This window comes from Centrocercus urophasianus, unplaced genomic scaffold (assembly GCF_019232065.1).
Source record: "Centrocercus urophasianus isolate 14NV4802_14NV808 unplaced genomic scaffold, USGS_Curo_1.0 seq_11, whole genome shotgun sequence".
NCBI lineage: Eukaryota > Metazoa > Chordata > Aves > Galliformes > Phasianidae > Centrocercus > Centrocercus urophasianus.
Window position 1 is genome coordinate 10,349,033 of NW_024884253.1, and position 26,362 is coordinate 10,375,394.

The 26,362-nt window shown below is 45.5% G+C and overlaps 3 protein-coding genes across 6 annotated transcripts; 1 reads left to right on the forward strand and 2 right to left on the reverse strand.

Moving 5' to 3' along the window:
• Positions 1-947: 947 nt before the first annotated feature.
• NDUFB9 (NADH:ubiquinone oxidoreductase subunit B9) lies at positions 948-4,339 on the reverse strand. The gene is made up of 4 exons (XM_042835546.1): positions 4,225-4,339; positions 3,838-4,030; positions 2,147-2,260; positions 948-1,189 (listed from the first exon to the last, which is right to left on the reverse strand). Exons 1-4 carry the CDS (start codon positions 4,308-4,310, stop codon positions 1,058-1,060), a joined length of 525 nt encoding a protein of 174 aa, XP_042691480.1. The 5' UTR covers positions 4,311-4,339; the 3' UTR covers positions 948-1,057.
• A 31-nt stretch (positions 4,340-4,370) lies between these two features.
• On the forward strand, positions 4,371-17,151 carry TATDN1 (TatD DNase domain containing 1). 4 transcript variants are annotated; one of them, XR_006171564.1, is made up of 13 exons: positions 4,371-4,404; positions 4,592-4,657; positions 5,036-5,085; positions 6,206-6,269; positions 7,536-7,679; positions 7,775-7,817; positions 10,367-10,452; positions 10,708-10,748; positions 12,133-12,209; positions 12,821-12,891; positions 13,771-13,897; positions 16,572-16,746; positions 16,912-17,015. XR_006171564.1 is itself a non-coding variant. In XM_042835572.1 (12 exons), exons 1-12 carry the CDS (start codon positions 4,383-4,385, stop codon positions 17,012-17,014), a joined length of 894 nt encoding a protein of 297 aa, XP_042691506.1. In that variant the 5' UTR covers positions 4,371-4,382; the 3' UTR covers positions 17,015-17,151. The 4 variants fall into 4 exon arrangements, 3 of the variants coding, with proteins under 3 accessions (XP_042691506.1, XP_042691514.1, XP_042691527.1); XM_042835572.1 differs by lacking the exon at positions 16,572-16,746 and having other exon boundaries at positions 16,912-17,151; XM_042835580.1 differs by having other exon boundaries at positions 16,572-17,015.
• Positions 17,152-17,673: 522 nt separating this feature from the next.
• RNF139 (ring finger protein 139) lies at positions 17,674-24,076 on the reverse strand. Its single transcript, XM_042835559.1, has 2 exons — positions 23,863-24,076; positions 17,674-19,729 (listed from the first exon to the last, which is right to left on the reverse strand). Exons 1-2 carry the CDS (start codon positions 24,041-24,043, stop codon positions 17,922-17,924), a joined length of 1,989 nt encoding a protein of 662 aa, XP_042691493.1. The 5' UTR covers positions 24,044-24,076; the 3' UTR covers positions 17,674-17,921.
• Between the last annotated feature and the right edge of the window lie 2,286 nt (positions 24,077-26,362).

The window sequence follows — 26,362 nt, forward strand, 5'->3', positions numbered from 1 at the left end:
TTTGCTCAAACAGAAGTGAGGGGGGGAGAGGGGGATGTCTGCTGACTGCTCAGGTCAGACACTGAGCAGGGTTACATCCCATGAGTTTGTATTCCTCATGACTTCTGCCTGCATCTGTTTGTGGCCTTTATACTCAGGTGAGTACAAGTGGCCTCTGAAGCAAACTGGCACTTGTAATGCAGCCAAGTGACATTCTGCTATTGGAGAGCCTGTATTAAAACCCCCTAACCCTGGAATGCTCACTGTACAAACACCTGCACAGCACCCAAGGTTGGAACAAAGCAGCTCTGTGCCCAGTAGGCAAACAGGTGAGAGATGAGTGATGTGCTGAACTGCAAAGCTAAAGACGTTTAGTCCATAATAACAGCTGGAAGCTTGTATAAGCACTGAGTTAGGGAGGGCAGGCAGTAAGTCCTTATTCTCCAGCAAGGTTTGAAAAACGCTCACTCCAAAAGCAGCCAAAGGCCACGTGAGTTGCTAGCATTACGTCAGAGCTCCAGCTATAGCACAAATGCCTGTATTTAACAGCACAGTCCAAGGTATCAGTCTGGTACAGGTTGCTCATTAATTTTACATCCAGGCCCACTTCCCTCCCACCTTCTCCACAGTGGGAAATGGGCTCCAGCCTCAGTCGCTGTGTGTTCAGTCGCTTATAGCTGGATCCCATTCCCCACTAAGTCTGCTTCTCCTGCCCCGTTAGCCTTACATTCTTTCACTGGGAACACAAATTTACACAGCCACTTTTTCAGTCTCAGGAGTTTTTCCAGCTTCCCATGAAAGCTGCAAAATAAGTTCCAATAACCATTCAGTGTTCTAAAAATCACTGGTGTCAGCATCCCATGAAGACTCCTTTGCTGGCAGTCAGTGCTGACTCTAAGTCATCCATTCTACACTGCACAGACTGGAAGCGCATCCATGCTGCAACAGAACAGCGTATCAAAAATGCCTTGTTTCACTTCAGTTGGCTTTATTATGCATTACAGTAATATGTTCACTGGCACACCTTCTGCCTATTGGAGATCTATAATCACTTCAGTGGCTGCATGCAGTAATGCTTTCACATGGGAATTTCACGGGGTCTTGTCACATAATGCCACCACAGTGGTGGCAGATGCCCGTCCTTGCGAGCAGGAGGCAAAGCTTCAGTTTTCGGGCCATCAGCTGGAGTTTCTTCTTCTAACTGCTTCACCTAGAAGACAAAAAAAAAAACAAACCAAACCACTTTAGTACAGATAATCTCATTTCAATACTGCAGTTTTCAGCACTCCAGCAGCAGGTGGAACTGATCCCTGTTTTGGGAGGAAAGGACACCAGCAAGGCCTTTGGCCGACTGACAGGTTTAATGCTTCTCACTATTCACTGACAAACTCAGTAAGCACTGCAGGCTCCTAACTAAGAATGAATTCTTAGTTAGAAAAAACTTAGAAACCTAACTAAGAAAGAATTTTCAAGAGTGAAGAGTGGTTCACAGGCGGGTTTTTACTTAAAAGGTCATTATTTTCTTATAATTTATTTCTAGCATTAATAAATTAAATAGACTGTGTTCTCTTGCTGCTTTGAAAGCTACCATTAATTTCAAGTCCTAAAAACCTTTCATACAAGTCAGAAGGAAACCCATTTCTGCATGCCCCCAGCAGCCCCACAGGTGTTATTAATGTAGGTTTCTATAAGCAGCGTTAAGTGCTGGCTGCCACTGTGTTAATTCTCATAAAAACACCACAATACATACAATTCAATTATTTCTCTACATTTTAATTATTCCATTAACTTTGCCCAATAGAAGTTCCATTTAAGTTGCCTAGATTCCAACATGATGCAAATTGGTGCAAGTCATCTACAAAGCTGCAATCAGAAAGCATCCAGAGCTTTACAACAGGTGATGAGAAATTTTTTGGCCAGGGCTGCAGGTTCAGCTCTAACTTGCAGCTCCCTCCTCAGCCTTGAAGAAGCCTTAATGCTGAGATTTGCATACGCATTTTAAGCCGCGCCAGCATTTCACACTGACAAATGTTCTAACAAAGCACAGCTTAAGGCAGACCACAGCAGGTGCTCAGCATTCTCACTTTAAATATTTTCCAAGAACAGAGCTACATGTCCCTCAAATGCTTACTAAAGAAGCTTTACTTGGCACCAAGCAAACACTGACCTCTTTCTCCCAGCTTTCCCGCTGCAGCTTCTTCCACTGCTCTCTCTTGGCAAAGTAATCAGGATACATCGCTTTCTCAGAAGGATGCCAGTAATCCAAGCACCACTCAGGAAGCTGTTAGAAAAAAACACGACCAAAACACAACAGTCTTATTATACACACACACACAAACACACATGAAATCTACAAATACTGTGTACTATATGAAGCTGATCCTGACCAATTACTGATCACCTGACTTATTTACTTATTTTTCCTGTCTGGATTCTTTCTCACCATTACCCCTGCCAATGCTAATGCCCATAAAGCTTAAGTTCTCTTCTTCCATTTCCACTTATTCCTTTTTCTGCCTCTTAATCCATGTCAGGTTCTTTTCTCTCATGTAGCTTCTTGTCTGTAAGGAGCTGATCAGATATCGCCTTGTGTGTCAGCACTTTCTTCCAAATTTGAGAGAAAAAGTGTGCACACACACTCTAGATGAGTACTGACTTCTTGTAATGCATTAAAAGAGCCAATGGCAAGAAAGCAGAAATGCCGTGTTTTTCTGTGAGCCCTGTTTATCCACTCCTAAACAGAACGGTCTCAGCAAGGGAGCTAGAAGCCAAACTCCACAAGTTCTAAGAACACTTCTGCTGTTTTCCAGCATACCACTCAACATATGATGGACCTCAAATACTTATGTGGCACTACAATGGATTGAGGGAAATGGTCATTTTTACTATTACTAAAAAATGCTGGAAGAACGATGGACTAAGGGAAGAGAAGCTCCCCAAAGCCAGGCTGACTGATACCAAAGTTCTGGCAAGACCAGAGCAAGGTCAGGGTCACGTGGCCCAAGTGCCACAAGGGCAGCATCACTACCACCACAGGGCAGCTGCCACTTCCCAAAAGATCATGTGCTGTCCAGCAAAGCCAAACCAGCTGACAGAGAAGCAAATTCCATGTGAAAGGATCACCCAAGCACAGCAAGATCCTCCCACACGAGCTGTAAGACTTACAGCACTACAGTATTAGAGAAATATTGGTGAATCAAACTGCAGCCCCACTGAAGCCTTATTATAGCACTGCTGAGGACTCAGGGGTCCTGGCAGATGAAAAACCACAGAACGAGCAGTGTGTGCTTGCAGCCCCAAAGGCCAACAGCGTCCTGGGCTGCACCAACAGAGGGATGGAGGGAGAGGGGTGATTCTTCCCCCCTTCTCTGCCCTTGTGAAGCCCACCTGCAGCACTACTCCAGGTCTGGGGGCCCCAGAAAAGTATGATGTGGACCTGTTAGAGGGTCCAGAGCAAGGCTATGAAGATGATCAGGGGGCTGGAGCACCTCTCCTATGAAGATAGGTGGAGAGAACTGTACTTGTTCCATCTGGAGAAGAAAAGGATCTGGGGAGTACTTGAAGGGAATTTATAAACAGGAGGGAAGTTTCAGGTTAGATGTGAGGCACAGATTCTTTATTCAGAGGGTGGTGAGGCGCTGGCACAGCTGCCCAGAAAACTGTGTGTGCCCCATCCCTGGAGGCACTCAGGACCAGGTCGGAGGGGCAGACCATGCTGGCAGGATGCAGCCAGGAGTTGGGGGGCTTTGAAGCCCCTTCCAGCCCAAAGCCATTCTGAGATCCTGCGATCAACCCCCCTTTCCTCTCCCTAAAGGAGCACAGCTATCATACACAGCACCGCAGCAGCCCCTCACCTACCTTGTAGCACTCGTATCTCTCATAGGACGTGCCGCCAGGTGAGTCGGGGAAGATGTAGGGCTGGGGGTGCTGGTTGGCCCAGAACTCCTCCTCTCCCGCCCTCAGCAGCTCGGTTGCCTTCACCATGTCCTTCACATCCTTGTTCTTATCGAAGCGGTCCCTCAGCAGGACGGCGAAGTAGCGGTACTTGTCCCTACAAGTTAAGCACACGGAAGGCACAAACAAAACGTCACACACGCAGGCAGCGCCGGGCCGCAGACCCTGGGCCGAAGCGGCCGCTCCCCGCCCCGCGCTGAGGGCGAAGGACAAAACGCAGCGGGGCCGCCGAGCGCACAGGAACCGGGCTCGGCACCGCTCCCAGCGTCGCGCCAGCCCTCCCCTCCTCACCGATGGATGCACCAGGACTCCAAGTGCCGCAAGGACTTCTTGTACAGCCGCAGCACCTTCTGCTGGTGCGTCAGGTAGGCCGCCATGTCTCACCGACCCGCGGGGCTGACGGGAAGGACGGTACGGCACTGCGCATGCGCCGCGCCGCCACCGCCGCCATGAGCCGCGCCAAGCTCGTGGGTGAGGGGGCGGCGGGACGGGGTGTGAGGAGGGGGAGTGTGGGCTTGGTGTGGGGGTGGCCGTGCTGGAGGGGCGGCTCGGGTCGCTTGGCGGGCGCTGTCAGTGCGGTGCCCTCGGGTCGCCGAGGTGCGCTTTGAGTTGCTGCTCAGAATGAACCCACGTACATCTGCGGGGTTTTTGTTGGCAGATATCGGCGTTAACCTCACGGACCCCGCGTTCAGGGGGATCTACAGGGGAACGCGAAAACATCAAGGTACGCATTGCTTCATGTTCGAACTTCCTATTTATTCGTTTTTCCTCCGAGTCTGGCTGTCCGTTCCGTGTTAAGGCATGAAGCAGGAAGCTGTGTGGGCTGGCACGGCCGCCCCCATCCCTGCGGTGCTGCGGGGCAGCTGAGCTGGGCGGGAATCTTCCCGCAGTGGGGCGGGGCTGGGCGGCTCTGAGGGCTCCTCCAAGCCCTGCCCTTCTGTGATTCTCGCTATTGGTTCCAAGTCTTTTTTTTTTGTGTGTGTGTGTATGCGGTGGCACCGCGTGAATGTAATTTTACGTTCAAAAGGAGTTTACTTGGCTCCTGAAGTTTACTTGGCTCCTTATGAAGTTCAGTATGTGATGTTTCTGTGTGCTTTTGCAGATGACCTTTTGGATGTGGTAGAGAGAGCTGTCAAAGTTGGTGTTAAAAAGGTAATTCCTCGCAGTTGGAATTTTCTACACATTTTATCCTGCTTTTGATATTTTTGGAGTGCTCCACTATTGAAACAATTCTGCAAGTTGCAAAGGAAAACATGGCAACTTTCTTCACTACCGTAATGTGGAAGTCTTCCATGCCGAGAGCCTTGTCTTTAATTTGCACTGATCATTAGGCAGTAATGATTTTAATTCAGTGCTGTTGTGTATGATCTGTGATTAATTGTACATTTTCAGTGGAAAGATGTTCTCCTCCTACATACTGTAGCAAATCATTACAGAAGTTTCAATTTAGATACATTGTCCTGTTTTAGGTGACTCACTTTGCAGTTACCGGTGCACGGGCAAATATTCAAAAAAGGTCTGATGGCTGTGAATATGCAGATATTTTGATACATAAAGGTAATTGGTGACTGCAGAAAAGGTAGAAGTACCTATAAGCTTGTGTGGTTGTGATACCTGAATGACTGCTAGTAAATGTTAGCTTTCACATATTGAAACTCCATAACAGTAAGCAGGTTTGTAACTCTTTTAACTTGTCTGTCTTGGACCACATTATTTAGTTGTAGTCTGCCTACTGTATGCCTATGTATGCATCTCTAAAATCAATGAAGTATCAAGGCAGAGATAAGAGTTAAAATACAACACATTGGACGCTGTTGTGAACTGTTCTGCTGGTGTGTTAGAAATATTAAATAAACCCTCCTTGGCAGGAGGAATGAGCACTTGGCAGTTTGCTGAAAGCCTCTTATCTAAAGGACGGAGCCATGCAGTGCCAGAAGTCTGCCCCATCCCAAACTGTGTTTGCTTGCCTGAAAACTTAATCTCTTAATCTGAAAATATTTATATTTGTCTATATCTGCAGATTTATGGTGATATAAGGTGATTTGATTTAAAAAAAAAAAAAAAATCTATCTTTGTTACCTACTGTATTTCCTGGGTCCTGGGGATTTAGGAAATCTCTTTGTTACTGATGTATGAAGCTTTGTTATATATGCACATTAATAATTGTCTTGTTGTGTTCTCTGCCTAGACTCTTAGTTCTCTCTGAATGTTTTCTTAAACATTTTGCTTGATATTCAAAGCAGAACATCCTGACAGTACTTCTTCTTTCCAGTTTTTGATTACAGGTGGGAGTCTCCAGGACAGTAAAGATGCATTGCAGCTGGCACAGACCAATGGTATTTTTGCTTCAGACTTCTATTGTTGGTCAATAATTGAATCTGCCCACAGTCTCTCAGAATTAATCATAGAATCACAAGGTTGAAAAGGACCCACAAGATCATCTAGTCCAACCATCCTCCCATTACCATTGCTACCACAAGCACTAAACCATATCTCATAGCTCCTCATCCTCTGTTCAAGACGCCTCTTGAACACTGCCAGGGACGGCGACTCCACCACCTCCCTGGGCAGCCATTCCAGTGCCTGACCACTCTCTGAGAGAAAAAGTTCTTCCTTATGTCTAACTTCCTCTGGTACAACTTGCGGCCATTTCCTCGGGTTCTGCTTGTTGCCTGGGAGAAGAGGCCAAACCCCTCCTCATCACAGCCTCCCTTCAGGAAGTTGTAGAGTGCAGTGAGGTCTCCCTGAGCCTCCTACATTAAGAGTGTATAAAGACATGCCCCTGGACTTGCTTACAGAATCTCAGATTAAAATTGGAAATGAGGATTCAGAGTGAGATCACTGCATTGCGTATGGCGTTATATAGCTATTTAGATTTCTGGGTGTTGGAAAGGATTAATCATTGCTCTGATTTCTGTTTCTAGGCAGTTCAGATGTTTAGAAAAACCAAGCCATGTGTGCTGCTGGAAGCACAATTTATCACAAGGCCCTCTTCCAGAAGTAGGCTGAAATAGATATATGATGTAGAATGTATCTCCCTCCCAGTTTTCCATTAAAAGGAATGTATCCCTCCTTTTTTTCTTCAGGTAGTTATCACTGCACTAATTACTTAAATACTTATTCTATTTAAGAAAGTAGTGTATTTATATACATTAAAGTACTGTTTACAGAAGAGAATCATAAAAGAACTCAGGTTGGAATGAAGCAGAGGAGGTAACCTGGTCCAACCCATTGCTTAAGGCCGTTCTGTGTGTGTGTACTATGTATGTGTGTGTACATATGTATTTATATGAATATTTTTATATGCATAAAGGCATATTTTATACATATGTATTTCCCTTCCATATTTCTACATTCTTCGTAAAGGCACTGCATGTGTCTTTTTGTTTTGGTACTGAGGTCATCTAGAAGGAATTTCTAGGTAAGTCAGACATTGCTTGCAAAATCCTGTCCCAGCTAATGAATGTAGAGGCACATGAGATAAAGAGGGAGTTTTCTTTTGAAATTACAAGTAATGCAAAATGTCCAGGCACAGATAATGGCTATAGCTTATATGAACTCATATTTTTTTCTTAAAACCATCTAATAATGTGTTGCTTTAGATATGTTTTACAGCACAGCTGGCTGCCACCCTACACGCTGCGGGGAATTTGAGCAGAGTAACCCTGACCAGTATTTATCAGAATTAAAAAATCTGATTGAAAAGAATAAGACAAAGATAATAGCAGTTGGAGAATGTGGCCTAGGTAAGTGTTATCTTAGTACTTCAGTACTGATATGTATAAACGTGTAGACATCCTCCAACCCTAACTAACTGAGGTTTTGTTCTTTCTAATTGTAGATTTTGACAGATTGGAGTTTTGCCCAAAGGACATCCAACTCAAGTAAGAAACTTGCTGTCTATAAGTTGATTTGTATCGCTGTACATCAGTGTTTTCCTTCCTGTGTTGTACCAGGTAGCATTTAGTCAGGTAGACATTTGCAATTTGCAGATTTTTTTGTGTCAGAAAACGTGACTTTAAAGGAAGCAGTGAATTTTGCTTCCTGCACGGTGTGGGTCCAACGTGTCCTTTCCTGTAAAATCCATCAGAATTGCTGGGTTTCCAGGTATGGCAGCTATTCATTCTTGCTCACGCTCAGTCTAGCAGACTCTTGGTGAGAATTAATGTAACTGTAGTATGTGAAGGAAGAATTAGTTTGTTGGAGTGGAAGGTGTAGAGGAGGGAACAGAACTATCAAAAAGAGTAAGTCAGCAGTGGAGAGAAGGAAGCTTTTACTATGGGCAGTGTTAGCTGAGATAATTGAGGGCTGATATGTTCATCTGAGGACCCGGAGAGATTGGTAGTTTGAAGTAATGTACACAGCAATCATACTGAGTGACAGGAGCAACCACAGCCCCTAACATCAGCCTGCATTCCTGTATTGACAGTCTTTGTCTGCAGTTCTCTTTGTGAGAAAAGGTGGGTGGTGGAAGGGGCATTCCAATGAAAGGAGACTGAATTGTAGCAGGTTGCTGCTATGGGTAGAATTAGTCACTGGGGGGCAGTGGTTAGTTGTATATTTTCCTAATTGCCACAAGTAATCAGTAGGGAGAGTTGATCATGTCTTTTACTGTATGAATGTAGTACTGCAAATATTCCCCAAATCAGACAGAACAAAATACATGAACCTAGTTTCTCAAAGCTCTTTGAAACAGACAGAAGAAATGTACTATCACTCATACGTGAATCCCAAATTGCTTTTCTGGAGATCTACTTCTGCATGGCCAAATCTGCTTCATCTGTGTTAGTGCTGTGATCCCCAAACTGAAAATGCCAGAGCATTTGAAGTCTGTGCTCAATACTAAATCTGCAAACAAACAAGCAAGGATGTTTTCAAACATTATTGAGGAGAAACAGATGTAGCCAGTGGCCTGGCTCTCACCCGACAGAAAAAGGCCATACCTTCAGTACTGTAACTAGTAAGGCTTGGCATCCTGATGGTTTACACTGTTATGTTCTGATCACCATATGTCAGGTTTCTGTCGGCTTTTCCAGAGTTTCTCTTTCCTGGCTTTTGTGTTTTGTTCTTTTTTATCTAGGAACTTCCTTGTCGACTTCCTCATTCTCTTTCACAGGGCACATAGCAGCATGTGATGTGATGGGCTTCACCGTAGCTAGATAAGGAAGAAGCTTGCATTGCCTCCCTCTCAGCTTTGAGAACAGTAGTGGTTTTGTGGGTAAAAGGTTACATCAGCCAGTAGTTACTTATGGGGATTATTTGCAGCTCAGTCTCTAAAACCTCATTTTTGTATGAAGCAAGTCTGAAGAATGAAAACAGCTGTTTAAAAAAAAAAAAAAATACAAAACATCAATCAAGCAACTGTAGCTATTTAAACAGCAAGAGCAATTGTGCATTGCAATTAAATTTGGATTTTAGTCAGTGTAGACTATGCACAGTGTCCAACTACAAAGAAAATTATGAGGAGCATGAGAGGAGCATTTCTAATTCTCATGCCTGAGTGTAGCATGGCAGACAGAGAAACTGTAAGTAATGATACTGTGGGATCAGAACTAGCAGCAGGTTACTGGAGACAAGGTTAAATTAGTACTCACTGGTTCTAACTTTAGAAACTGCACTGGGGATCTGGCTACCTGCTTACTGCCCTCTGCCCCACGTCTTTGTCTTCATAGATGGCTGCCTCGCTGTTACTGCTCCTTCAAAGGGAACACTGGAAGTAGGAGGTAGGACAGGAATAACAATGAGTGAAAAGGAGAGGATGCAGGCACGCAAGCAATAGAGGGAGAACCATTGAGAAATGGGGAAAGAGTGAAGACAGTGTGCAAAACAGGGCAGAAGATGCGTGGTATTGGTATTTGTTTCATGTCAAGAAAGACAAGGCTGACCTTTGTGGAAGAGCAAACAAAAACTCTGCGTTGTTACTTTGCCAGCTCTGAGGACTAATTTGGGCCATTCGGGGCTATAGAATTCTGCACAGTGCTCCCTCACCCACCCCCACACCTTTTACAAATACTTCTTGAAATAGCAGTCTCTGTGTGATAGACACTCTCTTCTATCCCTGGCATTTCAGAACCTTGTGGAGAGAACTGGCAGTTCCTCTGTCATTACAAATAAATAAAACCCAATTCCACCAGCACTCACAATACTCAGGGGTATGTGCTCAGCATAGATGTTTATGAGTTCTTCCATTATTGATGCTTTTGGCCACTTCTTATCTGTGCTCATCACTGCTGCATGAATATCCCGCAGCAGAAAGTTGCTTTTAAACGTGAATGCCTAAATTGTTGAATGGATGATAGCTTCTGCATGGCAAATCCATCGATTTGTCTTTAGCTCTGGAGGACCAAAATGTACAAGCACTGGAAAAACTGTTCTGCTGTCTTTCATTAGTCTTTGACTGAATTTCTGCTTAAAAGTGATTTTTGTTTTACAGATACTTCGAAAAACAGTTTGACCTGGCAGAGCAAACAAGACTGCCCATGTTTCTTCACTGCAGAAACTCACATGCTGAATTTTTAGGTGGGTGTTGCATGAGGATTTCAAGCAGTAACAAATTCTGAATATGAAAAATCTAGAAACCTGAATCATAGAATGGCCTGGGCTGAAAAGGATCACAATGATCATCTAGTTTCAACCCCCCCGCTACGTGCAGGGTTGCCAACCACCCATCTTGGGCAGCCTGTTCCAGTGCGTCACCACCCTGTGTGAAAAACAGGGATCCTTCACCTTTGTCTGTTACAAAACCACCTTATGTTTCTACTCTTTATGTTGCAGACATAATGAGAAGAAACAGAGATAGATTTGTTGGAGGAGTGGTAAGTATGGGCTTTGGTGTGGGGTTCGTTTTTACATATGTGTGTGGGGCTGGAGGATGTATGTGAATGTCGTTGTTAATGTGTGACTTATTGTTTGCCATGGAGTCTGTGGAGGCTGCCTGTTGGGTACTTTCAGCTATTATAAATTACTATTTGCAATCCTCTTTAAAAAAAAAAAAATCTGTATTATATCAGTATTTTTAGTTTTGTTGCTTATTCAACATTTTTATGTTGCAAGGGAAGGGAATAGGCTGAGACATGGCTCTGAGCTGACATGACCAGTTTTTCTTGGCCTAGCAGAAGGACAGTTTAAGCACCTTATAATTGACATTGGCCTCTTCCCAATTCTGCAGTGCCTGTAACTGCAGTGCCTCCAGACCACAGATAATTTGGATGCGTGTTCCCAGTGGGAGCTGTAACCTCAAACATTTGCTTCTGACATCAGACATGATTTTCAAATTACATCCAGATGTATCTTCTGATTGCTTCCTGTCCTTAGATATTCAGATCGTGTATTTTAATTCAAACACATAGCAGGAAGAAACTTCAGATGAAATGATTAAGGAAGTCCAGCAGTTCTCTTTCAGTTTTCCATTATGCCGTGGTTTTCCAAAAGTAATGAAGACTTGGATTATTGCATCGTGCTTGTGTCAGACCACAACTGGTCTGGTTATCTCCGTCCCCAAGTCTCCCCATTTGTACCGCAAAACCTTCCCCAAGCTCTGAAGTTGCACTGAGTGGTCACTCCTTCCTTCAGTCCTGCACAGCTGATATCAAGCAGAGACACAGAGAGCACCCTCTGCTGCTGGTTGTTCCTCTGCCTGCACGGGGAAGTGGGCGCTCTCTTTGCTCCCTTCAGGGACCACAGCTTCCACATGGGTTACACTTCACACCCTACGACCCGTCGCTTGCCTCTCATCCTTAAGATGACCAGTAGGCTTTGGGTTCCTTTGGGCTAAAATCTGTGCTGAAAATAATTCCAGCTCTTACTCTGGCAGTGTCCTCTAGGGAAGACCAAGGCGAGAATGTAAAAACTAAGCACACACAGCATTGCTTGCTGTATGTAACCTCCCAGATTTCAGGTATTGGCTACAGAAAATTTGTGGGCCATAAGCAGTATCACAGCATAGACTTTTCCTACATTAATCACTAATGAAACGTGATAACTGGTTTTGTTGCAGCATTCCAGTGACCTCAGCCTGAGCTTTGCCCCAGTTCAGAATCAGATGAGCTATGTCCCATCTTTGTTTGAATACATGTGTAATGCATTCCATTGAAAGGTATTTATGACGCAAGTCAATACTCCTGTATGATTTTAAATGATTGGAGTTTTAAATTAAGTCTGTGTATTACACATCTGCATATGCATTTATATTGATTGTAGGTTCATTCTTTTGATGGCACAAAGGAAGAAGCAGCAGCAATAATAGATTTGGATCTTTACATTGGAATAAATGGCTGGTAAGTTCCTCGCAGGAAATAAAGCTATTTTAAAATGGCAGCTGCAATGAACTCATTGGTTTCTTTTAAACAACGAGGTCAAGTTTTCAAAGCTCGATAGGCCCTTAATCATCTGACAGATTTAGAATTGCACTCATTAATCTTTTAGCTACAAAAAGTTCTTAACTCACCACTCAGCAAGCTAATCTGGTCTGGGGTCCTTCCTACTACCCTCCAGTCAGTCCTCGTTTGGAAATGAATAGAGTGATAGAGTGTGGAAGCAGTCTTGCTGTGAGATCATGAAAAAAAAAACAGCATAGTTTTCAGTTACCATGTCAAATATAGGAGTAGTGCAAAATGTCACCTGATCAGCTTTATCTGCTGGTCACACAGCCAGCTTTGGCTGTCTCAGTGGCACGGGTAGCTGAGGCTGGGCAGATGGGTTCTGTCCCCAGGGCAAGCCAGCTTCCCAGTAACTCCATGTTTGCTGCTAAGTGCAAAGTTTGAATTTAGAGGCAGCATTTAAAAAAAAAACAAAGCAAATTTTCTTTAAATTGTTTAGGAGGCTGTTTTTGCTATGAAACACTTCAACAGGCGAAGTAATGACTTGTACACACTTTTTATTTTTCTAGTTCATTGAAAACAGAAGCCAACTTGGAAGCACTGAAATCAATTCCTAGTGAACGATTAATGATAGAGACCGGTAAGATTTTATATCTTGGTCAGCAGTTCGTGACTTAAATGCTGTTGGGCAACACGATATGCTTGCATAGCAGTGATAAGGCAAGCCCGAGAGGAAGGAGACAGGAGCGGAGAACGGACTGCCCAGTGCTCTGTTTTGGAGGGCAGCCTGTGAGCTCTCTGAGTACTCCTTTTCAGCTTTCTGCTCGAGGGAAGGAGCTGCCTGTCAGTCCCCAGTGTAACAGGGGAAGGTGGAAAGGGTACACTGACAAGCCTGGATTTTCAGTTGTATTTAAATACTGAAGTCCTGCTCAACTATCTTTTAAAGTGCAGCTTGCTGGAGACGTGCCAGACAGGGCAGTGGCTGAGGTCCTGCCAGTGGTAGCTGTAATGTCAACTGGAAACAACAGCTCTTTAAATGGAGTACTGTGGGAGAAGGCTCACGTTCCCCTCTTGGGCTGATGAGCTGCAACTTCAGAGTGTGGGATTTCTTTGTGTGTGCGCTTCACATGTGAGGAACTGACAGTTAAAAATGCTGGCTTCATTGGAATTTCTGAATCTGAAAAAAAAAAAGCAAACTGCCTGGATGCTTTTAACTAATTTGCTTACGAAGCACAAATGTTGACAAATTTGGAAATGTCTTTGGAACAGATGCAGTGCATGCATTGTTATGTCAGAGATTAGTGGGATGTGTTACTGTATGGTATTTTAAAAGGTAAACTGCTTAAGATAATGGTATAAAAATGCAAAGATTGTTCAGGTATTAAATTATCCCAGTCTGTTCAAGTCATTCCTCAAAAGAGATAAGGAAAACTAATGTCTGTGGCTGAGTTGATTAAGCCATCTAATGGTATTCTCAAGTGATTGCATGCTCTTAATTCTGTTTTTCAAATGAAACTAGATGCACCCTGGTGTGGAGTGAAAAATACTCATGCTGGATCGAAATATGTGAAAACCACATTTCCTACCAAAAAGAAATGGGAAATGGGGCACTGCCTGAAGGACAGGAATGAGCCCTGCCATATAATGTAAGTGCACTCCTGTAGGATTACATAAAATATTTCAGATACACAGGGGGAAAAGAAAAGCAACAGTCCACGGGAAAGATAGTAAATAGAAATGAATTTAAATGTATTTAAGTATGCAAGGTATTACTTAATGGGTTGTAAAATATATAGATATATGTGTATATGTTAAGGACTTAATTTTTCCATTTCAACAATTCTGAATGCAGAAAGCTCCCTGAAAACGAAACCAGTGCTGACTCTTTCTTTTCACTCTGTATGCTGAAGAATGAGTTAAGCCCTGTAAAGTAAACTCACTTGAATAAACTTCAATCAATTGCAGTTATGTTTAAAACTGATACAGCTCTGGAGCTGTGCTGTCCTCTGAAGACAGACAGTGCAAAGACAGGGAGTAGACAGAAATGACACTGATAGGGCTGCTCCCAGTTCCCTTCAGGCGTCACTGTGCCTGTGGTAAAGGATGCCATCATGTGAACTTGGTTAAGGGTGCTTCCTTCATCCTGCTATGATGCTGGAACAAATGTTTCATAAAACATTGATCTTGTGAAGTTTCGATATGAGTAACAGTAGTCAATGAGAGAACAGTAAGAGAAAGCTGTAGGGGCTGCTGGAGTTACAGCCTGAACGTACAGAAAGCCTGACTTCTGCTACATCCTCAGAATGCATCCTCCCAGAGGTGGGAAAAGCAAGGAAGTGTATTGTTTTAGTGAAAGTGTTATCTCCATTAACAGCATGGGTAGGTGAAATCTATGAATTTTCACAACTGCTAGCAAAGTCTCTTTGGTTGCTTAGGGCAGTTGGTGCTATCATTCTTGTTACCAGCTCCTTGAAAAGAAGGAATGAGGAAAGTTTCTTGTGTTGTAGTATGTGACTTTTCAGTGCAGCAAAGTTCACAGCTGCACAGAGCCAGATGCAAAGCCCCTTTACTTGACCAGATCTTTATTTGCTGTGAAATCTGTATGTTTCTATGCGTAAAGTACCTGTTTGGAACTAATTCCTAAATACTTCTCACAATGCTACTAAAGACTGTAGGAATTTGAAGTGTCAAAACAAGAGCGTATGTGAGAACGGAAGGGAATGCTGCTGTTGTAGGCTTGAAGAAACTTTGGAGACTGCTGATCATGCTAAAGCATGGTTTAAGTTGCCACGGCTACTTCACCAGGGCTCAAAATACATTTTAATGCAGAGATGTTGCCCTGTAACACTCCTCAAAACTCATTATTTATATATAACACAAACTGCACGCGTTGGGACAGAAGGGCTGCATCAGAATTTTAGACTTTCTGAGGTCAGTCCACAAATACAGAAGAGATCAACTGAGAACATTTGTTTGCCTCACAAGAGTTGATGACCTTTCCTGCTGCCTGAACAAGGCTGCTGTGGCAGGTGTGTCTGTTACACCATCCTGTGTTTGTCTGCCGCCCGACGTGCAGCTCATCACAGTGCTTCAGAAACCCCAGCACTGGCAGCACCGGGCGCCTTTCCTACAGCAGTACGTGGCTGCTGTACTGTGGCTTTTTTGTTGTTGCTGTTAATGAAATAAGAGCCTTATTTCAAAAATACTGTCCTCTTAAAATTAATTATAACCATTACTAGTAGTAGATTAGTAACTTGAGAATGTCGTAAGCCTGAGGAAGTACAGTGAGAGTTGGCATTTTGTGAGTTGTCAAGCAGCATGATCTGTTGTGAGAGGAAAGTTAGCATGAGGCCACAAACTATATTTAATATTTAGGGTCCATACACTGTTTAATATAGCTCAGTTGGCAGGAGGGTTTTTCCACTTGTCTTTCTTTGGTGGTGGTGCAAGAGTGGGGAAGACAGCTTTTAATTTTGATGGTGATATCTATATATTAATGTGTATTAAGACCTGCTATACACACCTTGGAAGCTATTTTTGTGGAAACTTTATCCACCAGAGGCTTTTTTTTTTTTTTTTTTTTTTTTCCTCCTGCAGCTTTTACACAGTATTGCAGCAAAACATCACATTCCCACTGCAACTAAGTGGGGACAAATACCTGTAAGCCCTCCCAAAGCTCTTCAGGGCTGATACTCTTTGGTACTTGGAATTATCATTTCTACATAGGCCTGATCTTATCCCATCTTCTCTTGAAAATACTCTTAAATAAAGAAGCCTTTTGGCTGCAAAACACAAGCATGAAATGCTCTTAATTCTTCATCTAGGAAAATACTGGCATTCCAGAACAGTTAGGAGCAACTTTTTCTACTGTTTTCCTTGAAAAGAAGTTTAACTATTGCCTAAGTTGAGGCAAAAATCCAAAACCCAAACCACACTGCTAAAGTTAAGGTCCTTCATCTTCACCACAAGGAAGTTTGGTTTTTTCCTACTGCTAGAATTGTACAGAACATACAGGGTTTTTCCTGTACTTCAGTGACAGAAAACAAATAAGCCGTGGCCTGGTTTGCTCTTACTGAGTGTTAATACTTGTCTTTACCTTCCTTTTGCCTCCTTTTCCTGGATTCTACCAAAGCTCCAGGCCTTCTAAAAGTGCTTATTTAGCATCTCCTACTGACATCTGAGTGTATCCATCACAGTTTGTCTAGAGAAAGGGGAAGCAGAACTGACCTGTCCTGGTAGAGGTAACCTGTTACATTTGTAGCTGGAATTTAAGCTTTGCCATAAACCAGTTTGTTTATAGTGCCACTTTAACCTTGACAGGAGGTTAATGAATTTCAGTCTGAAAAGTCAAGACCACTGATAAAGACATGCACAAAATGACACTTTCTTTGGAACAGAAAGCTGTTTAATTACCTCTGAACAAGAGTCAAAAGACCAAAGATGAACCTGTACCAGTGAGCAACCAGCGACCAGGGAATAGAAGTTACTGCCTTTAGTAAGTGAAGCTGTTTCCGTATCAGAGCATCTCACCCTGTTGCTCTCATAGTAGGTTTTTATTCCAGGTTAATCTTAGTTACTCATGTACATACAGATGTGACACTCTGATGTATATTCAGTACTGATTTTTGGAGTCTAATATCAATTATTATTTTTTTTTTAGTCAAATACTGGAAATTATGGCAGCAGTAAGAGAAGATGACCCACTCGAGTTGGCCAATACTCTATATAACAACACTATTAAAGTCTTCTTTCCAAATATATAAAGTTTTCTTACATTTATTCAACATAACTTTAGTAAGTATATTGCAAAAAAGTTAAGACTGATCATATCTGCAAGTTCTTATCGACAGAAGCCAATATGTAGTGCTTTTTGTACAAGATTAAAGCTGATTTTGAAAAAGTGGTCTGCATTGGTACAGTTTCCTAGCCCTATTTCCTTTTCATCAAGATTCGGGATCAATTTCTAAAATAGCCTAAGCTAGCAGCTCTTGTTAATACCTGCACACATTGCAAAATGAATACCAGGCTGCTGAGTTCACGTGTAGAATGCTTCAAGTTACTACTGGTAATTCAGAAGTGCTTAACAATCAAGTGCATGCTTACTACTTGACCAGAAAGCTTAGCGGTTTCATCTTTTGCTCCACTTCGGCAAATGCTGTAGTGTTAAGTCTACCAACCTAAGCTTTGCATTGTTTTCTTTTTAAACACAACTCACTATTTTTTAAGTGATAAAGCTCTGCTAATACTGAATTTGTTAAGTAAAGCTGCTTTGGTTCAAGCTTTTCGTTTCTGATTTAACCCGCTGAACTGTCTGTTTTCACCAGTGTTTTACATCCAGAACTCACTGATCAGGGATTACTGGTAGGCAGTCTTTGGCACAGCATTATCACTACATCAATTAAAGAGTGTTTTTCCAACCATCTTAAAAACGTGAAAACATTTTATTCCATGTACAATAATGTACATAATTTAAGGTGGTCATGAAAGAGACCAGCAAAAATTAGAGGTATATTTACAGTAGCACACACCACAGTAAACAACCACCATTCACAGACTCAACACCGAGATACTGCTGTTGTGCTTAAAAGTACAATAACTACAAAGTGATGCTTTTATTCTCTTTGAGTCAATTTAAACAAATACCTCACGGCTTAGGAAAGAACATCTTAATCACCCAAGAGAGTCAGAGTCAGCATTAAGAGTCTCATTCAAGTGCTGTTCCACACCATCATCATCTTCTTCGCCACTATCCAAGCTGTCGTTATCTTCATTTAATTCATTTTCAGCGTCAGCAGCTTCTTCTGCAACTAGTACAGGATCTTCATTTGGTGGCACAAACCCGTTGTTGTTAGAGATGTTGGCGTTCTCCTTGTCCTCAATATACACTTTCTGATGGCACATGGGGCAAGTGTCCTGAATGTACAGCCACTTCCGAAGACAAAGTGCATGAAAGTAATGGTTGCACGGAGTAATGCGAGCAGACGTGGTGAACTCGTGGTAGCAGATTGCACATACGTCATCTATTTCACGGAGCCGGCTTCCTTTCACCTCTGGAAGGGAGTTTATTTTCTTAACAGCAGTCCTGCGATTTATAAAAGTCTTCCAGCCATTCTTTGCTTGCAAATAGATGTTGAAGTACGCGTGCAGACACATCATGCAGGCGCGGATCTTACTTCCCGATTCAAAAACCATTGTGTAAGCTCCATTTCCGAACATGATGACTCCAAATATAAACTCAATAATATTGCCAGTGGAGCGAACGTAATAGACGTAGTCGTCAAGCTTTTCCCACAGCACGTTGTAGTAGCCGTCGATCATAAACAACACATAAACAGTGATAGAAACGATTACTTTCAGGCAGAGCTCTACGCAGAACGCGGTAACTGCGAAAAGCCACGTGTTCAGTGCGTAGTGGTGCCAGAGGACGTAGCTGAGCAGAACCGGCAGGATGAAAAGGCAAGCTGAAACAAACAGCACAGGGAAGTGTCTGCGGAACGACGGCACGTGGGAGGCACTGAGAGACATCAGCACGGGGTCTGTCATTCCATGGATAAAATGCAGGACTGCGGTTAGCAAAAGGCACATGTTTCGGCTCAGACGAACTAGTCTTTCTTCTGGTTTCAGTCCGCTTAAACCAGTCTGCAGAGCCAAAATGAAAAACAGAACAGGTGCTACAAAACCCAGCCTTTTGTCGTCCTCGTCGGTCGACCCAATGAAGGCCAAGATGCCAAGTCCCAAATAATGTGCTATGGAGGAAATGACAGCACTCATGCCTAACACAGTTAAGGTAGAATCGCACCCACTTATTATTAGGCTGCAGATCAGTTCCCAACAATTATCCCACGAAATCAAGAAGAATTTGTCTTCCGTATTAGTTTCAGCCATCTTTACAACATATGTCAATACCACAGCTTGTGCTGCAAGTCTCGTCAGCCAGAAGACACGCAGAACAGCTGGAAATCGAATCCTTTTCCATGTATCTTCCACCAATAGCTGTAATCCATAAATGCGATACATGTGCCTCACCAGCAGATAAACATACCGCACTGAGTAATAGAACCACTTGATTTTCGTAACTAAAATGACTGTGGTGTTCAGTGTCAGCACTAGGCCTGAAATAAAAACTAGCATCTGTCGGACATGTAAAGGTAGTTCAACAACCAAGCCAATTACAGGAATCAGTATATCCAGGATGATTAGCTGGGAATATACAGACTGCATGTTCAGCAACGTAACGTATCCGATTCCGAAGGTAAGCTGAAGGATGGAAAGCGCCATCCATAGCGAAGGTCCTTTATGAGGGAGGAACTGAATTCCAAAAGCTGCTGTGTAGTAGGCACTGTAGAAGTTTATGTGCAAAGAAGCATAGTAATTCACCAACACTGAAGTTGCAGCCAGCAGAAATGCCGAGGCGATCATATAAAACTTGAAAAGTGCTCGCTGTTGTAACACCAGAACAATGCTGGATACAAAGACACCTAAAAACAGATGGGAACCATTTAGTTCTCAGCAGAAACTGAGTAACAGAATTTACCTATTAGCTTTGCAGCAATGCTCTCCCATTAGACACTCCTAACTTTGCATTAGCAATGACGCTATCTTCAGAGAACAGACTAAAGAACCACTTTTATCTGGAGAAGGCAAGGTTGAGGATTAGAAAAAAGCAGTGGGCATGGAACACAAAGCCTAGGGCAGCAGGCATGGCCCTGAGCTGCACGAGCGCAAGGAGTGTTTGGACACCACTCTCAGACACAAGTTTTGGATTTGGGTGGTCCATGCGGAGCCAGGAGTTGGACTCCATGATCCTTGTGGGTCCCTTCCAACTGGGGATAATCTGATTCACTTCTATGATCTGTATTTAATACAGATGTGCACTGCTGTGATGGAGAGCCAATTTAAGCATAAGCCAGCACTGTTATTAAGTCTATCTTAACAGTTTCAGACTGGAGCACCAACAATGTCCAAGTCCTCAAAGATTGTTCCCCGGCCAGCCCTGATATCTACAGGTAGGTAAACTCTAAAAGCAGGAAAGAATTACCAGATACAGCACCACTAAATGCAGTGAATTTTACACATTTATCCAATATTGAGTCCCTCTTCACCTGAGCAAAGCACCTAACTACAAACACCCACACTGGCCAAAGTGTCAGGACAGCCTGCAAAACAGTCGAGACAGATTTTCTCAGAGGACAGGCATGAAAGAGAGCTAGGGGACGAGGCAGGCAGCTCACTGAGAGGCTAACAGCTTTCCTACATCACACAATTAACTCTGGTGTAACCCCACCAGGTGAAGCACTCTGAAAGGCTTTGGCAAAGTCCCCCATTCTCCACCTATAATTGAACTGAGCAACAGCACGTATATTTTTTTGGTACACAGATGTAGAATGCAAGGAAGAAACGGTAAAAGTAAGAAGGGGAAAAATGAACAAGAATTAATAGCAAAAGGCAGAGTACTCCTAAAAAAGTTACTGCATCTTAAAGGTACTCCTTGCAAGCAGCACTGGCTGATGTAACAATGTTCTCCTTAACTAATCATTAACCTCGGGAAGCTGACTGAGGGAAGAACACAGTCATTCAGGAAGTGCCTTCTGCTCAGTCCTTCCATGAAAAGCTCAAACTCACGAGACACAACACTTTCTAAAATGAGTCTGACCATTTCATTGCCTTTTCATGCATACCATAATAAACAACCATAGGAGAGTCGGGTAGTTGGGTACTGCATGTCATCTTAAAATACTGACCTTTCACATGCAAGCCATCCTTGAAACAATATTACAGCGAGCTGATAAGAGAGAAAAGCTACACCTACAGGCTCCCCCGTTGGGGCCGTAGCAAAATGTACAACATATATATTGCCAATACATGTGGAGGAGCCAATGCCTGCAGGGAGCCTGAAAAGACCCCAGAGGCTACTGGGATCTCTGGCAGGGGAGGGGAGCACCCCACTCCTCTCCTCCGGCCATGGCATACCATCCATCTTTTTGCCATGACCAAGTGGTTCTGCACAGTGGAAATGCTTACAAAGCACACGCAGAATCTGAAAGATGAACAGCGGAGACAAAGCAAGGTTAGCCTGAAAGATTAAAGACAAACTTCACTGCAGGTTGCTTCTGCAGTGTGTCCAACCCAATGAACCTGCATAGAACGAAAGTGAAGGAAGAATCCAACTGAGCATTCCTGCATTAAAGCTTTTTAAAAATCATACAAACTCCTGTTAGCATTCTTGAAGTAAAACATATCCCAGAGTAATTCAGAGCTGTTCGACACCATTTTTGAAAGCTATCAGGTCTCTCCAGTTAAGATTAGCTGTTCAGAGACAGCAAATGGTAACAAAAAAGGGCAACTTCACCTGTATTTAATTACAGCAAGATCCAACATAAATATCTCAGCGTGTCCGAACAACAGCAAAGCCCCAGCTCTGTGTCCTGGTTTCGGCTGGGACAGAGTTAACTTTCTCCCAGTAGCTGGTCTGGTGCTGTATTTTGGATTTCAGATTAGAACGTTGATAACACACCAGTGTTTTGGTCTTGCTGAGCCATGCTGCACAGAGCAAAGAACGTTTCAGCTTCTTGTACTGTAGAAATGGGGGCTGCCACTGCTCAGGGACTGGCTTGGCATTGGTCAGAAGGTGCTGAGCAACTGTGTTATGCATTACTATTATTATTTTCCCCTTTACTTTTCTGTCCCATTAAACTGTCCATCTCAATCCATTTGTTTTATCCCCCCCTGCCCCCATTCTCTTCCCCATCCAATTGAGGGAGGACGAGCAACAGAACAGCTGTGTGGTGCTGATCTGCCTGCTGGGTTAAACCGCAGCACCCTGTAATCCTTAAATTCACAGGAAAAAAATAACTACTGACTGAACCACACGGAAAGTCTTTAGCATCATCGTGAAGCAGTTACAATTTTATTTAATTTTTGGAAAGCTGAGAACCACAGCCCACTTGTCTCAAATCACAGCCCCTCACAAACTGCTCCCAAAGCTCTCACTGGAGGCAGGGGAGGGATCAACCAGTTCCCCACACCCTTCCAGCAAAGTGATCACAATCCTGAAGAGGTGCTTCATAACTTCATCTCATTATCACGCACTTAAGAGAGATCATCTGAAAATGTATCTCCGATTCCCATTTACGTTGGACTAAGTTCAAGGCGCTTCCTACAGCATCTCTATTACACAATGAATGGCTCCCAAAAATTGCTTTAGTGATGTGCTGCAACGTCATTGTTTTTTTAAAGGAACTGCTTACCAGTGAGATGCACTCTTAGCAATTACGTAAAGGTAGAAGCTCCAGAAATGGGAAATAAGAGGGGTATCCCCGCTGCAAAAAGGCACAGAATCACAAATACCCTGAAGGATCCCACCGGGATTAGGAGTCCAACTCCTGGCTCCCACACCCAAAATTCAAACCCGATGAGAGCACTGCCCAAAAGCTCCCTGAGCTCCAGGCTGTGACCACTGCCCTGTGGAGCTGCCTTGTGCTCCCTAGAGCAGCAGCCCAAACCAAACCCCTGCTCCGGGTTTCTCCTGGCTCTCCTCTTGCCTGCTGCCCTGCTTTACTTCACCCTTTTTCCCCTCTGCTATTGCAACACCATCCCCACTGCGCTTCTTGCTGTTTATGTTCCCTTTTAACCTCTCCTCTGACTTTCCTCCCCTGACAGCTGTACCACCCATATCCCTGCCTTTTTTTTTTTTTCCCTGACACAAACACCAAAACCACACCAAGCCAGCACGCCGCAGGCCTGCAAAGCTCCTGGCTGCGTTTCAGCGTCCCTGTTCCTTCCTGTCTCGGGCTGCCATCCCCACTGCAGTTCAGTTTCGCTCTCACAGCGGCAGGCAGCGTTACTCGCGGTGCACAACCCCTCAGCACCGCGCAGCGTACCAAAGACAGCACCACATTGTTACACCAGTGACTTAACCTCCAGAAAAAAAAAGAAAAGCAGAAAAAGCTGGAAAGCAACCAGTTGGAAGAGCTCTCAAGTTTGTGAATTCAGTCTGGGGCACTTTCGGGCTGCCATTCCCGAGGTAAGGGACCTGGCAGCGTACCTCGGCCAGGCAGCTACCGACGCGCGCCTATGAAACGCACAGCCGCGGCGTCACATGGCTGCCACACGCTGTGGAAGTCTCCAGACACTGCGAGTGGCAGCCGGCAGCACCCGGCAGCAGTTGGCCCCACTGCACCCGGCAGCGCTCGCACCAACCTCGGGTGGCTTCCGAGGCCCCGTTCGCTGCGAGGACAACAGAAAGCAACACACATCGCCGCCCTGTAGCCGGGACCGCACACAGAGAGCCCGGGAACGGGGATGGGTGTGGGATACTGAGAGGGGCCACGGGGACAGACGGCGCTCCGGCCGGCAGAAGGGGGAAGACAACAGCCACAGCGCCGAGGGAAGAGACCGGGGCAGCAGAAAGCAGGCAGCGGGAAGGAAGGGGTCGGAGCTGAGGGAAGGGGCCGAGGAGAGCCCGAGGCGGCACAGCAGCTGCGAACGAGGCCGGCAGTACGGGGAGGTGGGGGCCGAAGGAGCAGCGAGGTCGAGGCCCGGCCCGGACGGGGCCGCCCGGAGCCGCCCCCAGCCGCCCCCAGCGCCCCGCCGGGCCCGGACGGTGTCTCACCCAGCAGCCGCAGCAGCACGCCCAGCAGCGCGGCGCACACGGAGCCGCCCGGCAGCGGGGCCGAGTTGAAGATGGCGTCGATGAGAAACAGGCTGGGCACCCGCAGCGCGACCTCCAGCCCGGACCGCAGCCGCGGGCCCGGCCGTGGCCACGGGAGCTGCGGAGGGCCCGGGGCCGCCATCCCCCGGCGAGGGGAAAGGCCGCCGGCGCCTCCCGCCCGCTCGGGAGCGGCGGGGCGGCCGCGGGGGTAGCGAGGGAACCCGGTGAGCCGCTACCGCCCCGCTCCCGCCGCCGCCCGACCCGGCCGGGCCCCCCGGCGCGCCGCCGCCGCCTCCATGTTCCCTCTGCGGTCCCTCCGTGGGGCCGGGCCCGGCCGGGCGGCGAGGCGGGGCCGCGGGGCGTCACAGAGTGCGGCGCCGCCCCCGCTCCCCCCCGCCGCCCCCGGAGGGCCCCGGCCCTGGGGTGAGCGCGGGGCCGGGCCGTACGGAGTTCGTCTCGGCTCTGGCGGAGCCGGTTGGCGGAACGCGGGGGAAGCCCGCGTGCTGTGACATCGGCGATACACAGGGGTGAACTCCTCTGGCGCCTACGAGCCTCCCGCGCGGGGAATCCTTCCCAGATGAAAGCGCTTGCTTGTTTGGATGCGCTGTCAGTGCGTTCTGCTGCGCCAGCTGCGGGCCCGCTTTGTGTCAGACCGCCCTCTGAAGGACGTGCGGTTCCAGCACGTTCCGCAGCCCGGGCTGCTGCGTGAGCTTCCCCCGTGCGATTGCCACACGTCTGCCCTCCCGCTCCGGGTGTGGGCAGAGCCACTTCTCGGCTTCCCCGAGTAATGCACGTGGGAGAAGGAATGGTCCATTAATTAGGGGTGCGTGATGCAAGACCTCTGTCATCCTCACTGTGTAACAGAGAGCTGGAGCGTGTGGGAAAAAAAAACATTTGCCTCTGGAATTGTGTTTCCCTCCTTGTGTATCTTGACAGACAGCCCAGGTGCACAGACTGCCTAATTTTGTATCAAATTAGCTTGATGTTAAGAAAAACAAAAAATAAGAGGCCTCAAAAAAAAAACAGGGCCTCACTGTCTGTCCTGTAGGGACAGGCTCAAAACTGAACACAGTGCTCAAGGTGCGGCTTCACCAGGGCTGAGTACAAGGGGGACAATCACCTCCCTGCTCCTGCTGGCTGCGCTACTGATGATACAATCTGGGATGGGCTCAGGTTGTCCCAGGAGAGGTTCAAGTTGTGTATTTGGAAGAATTTCTTCTCAGAGTGTTGAGACATTGGAACAGGCTGCCCAGAAAGGTGGCATAAACACTGTCCCTGAAGGTGTTTAAGGAAAGCGTAGATGTAGGACATGGCTGACATCTAATTTAAATCTCCCCACCTTAAAGAAATTAGATACTGGAGGAAGTTTTTTATACTGGAGGGAGTGGTGAGGCTCTGGAACAGGTTGCCCAGAGAGGTTGTGGATGCCCTGGAGGTGCTTAACGCCCGGTTGGATGGGGCCCTTGGCAATATGACCTAGTACTTGATCTGGTGGCTGGAAACCCTGCATGTGGTAGAGGGGTTGGAACTTGATGGTCCTTGCAGTCCCCAAATATTCTGTGATTCTGTGATTCTATGATTCTATGATTCCATGGTTTAGCGGGCAGTATTGGTGGTGGGTGGGTAGTTGGACATTATGAACTTAAAAGTCTTTTCCAACCATAATGGTTTTATGGGGGTGACGGTGGTGAAGTAGTGGAACAGGCTGCCCAGAGATTTGGTGGATGCACCATCCCTCAAGACTTTGAAGGCCGGGCTGGACCAGACTCTGAGCAACCTGCTCAAGCTGTGGATGTCCCCTTTCTTTGCAGGGGAGTTGGACTAGATGACCTCTAAAGGTCTGTTCCAACTCTAAGGATTCTGTGGTTCTATACCACTGGCCTTCTTGGCCACCTGGGCACACTGCTGGCTCATGTTCAGCTGGCTGTCAGCTAACAACCCCAGATTCTTTCTCTTCACAAAGCTTTTACACCTCACTGCTTGTGTGAATGAAAACCTGTTTTAAGGCCAGGCTGAGGTCAGCTCGCGTGCTTTTTGGCATCTGCCATACTGATGCTTTCTTCAAATGCCTGCCCCCAGCTTTACTTGCCACCATTCAGCCATTCCAAACATCCCACCAGCTCACGGTTTAAACCCTCTCTATTATTTTCAAGGGATTTTGGACCAGGCCCAAGAGAATTGCATAGGCACTTTCCTAAGCAATACCCCATGCTAACAAAACCAGAAAAGTTGCCAGATTGCTAAAGGATTGCATTACAAAACCCGTGTGCATGGACAAAGTGCATTTTTTAATCGCATGCTGAAAGGCATAACTCTGACCCAGTGGCTCTCCCCGCGCCAAACAGCAGCTAGAGGTTAGGGTTTGAAATGTGAAAAGTGTTTGTTTCACACACATGGCTGACAATGGCCGTATCAAAGGGATTCGGACCTTCCTGAATGACTTTACTCCCCAGCTACTGAA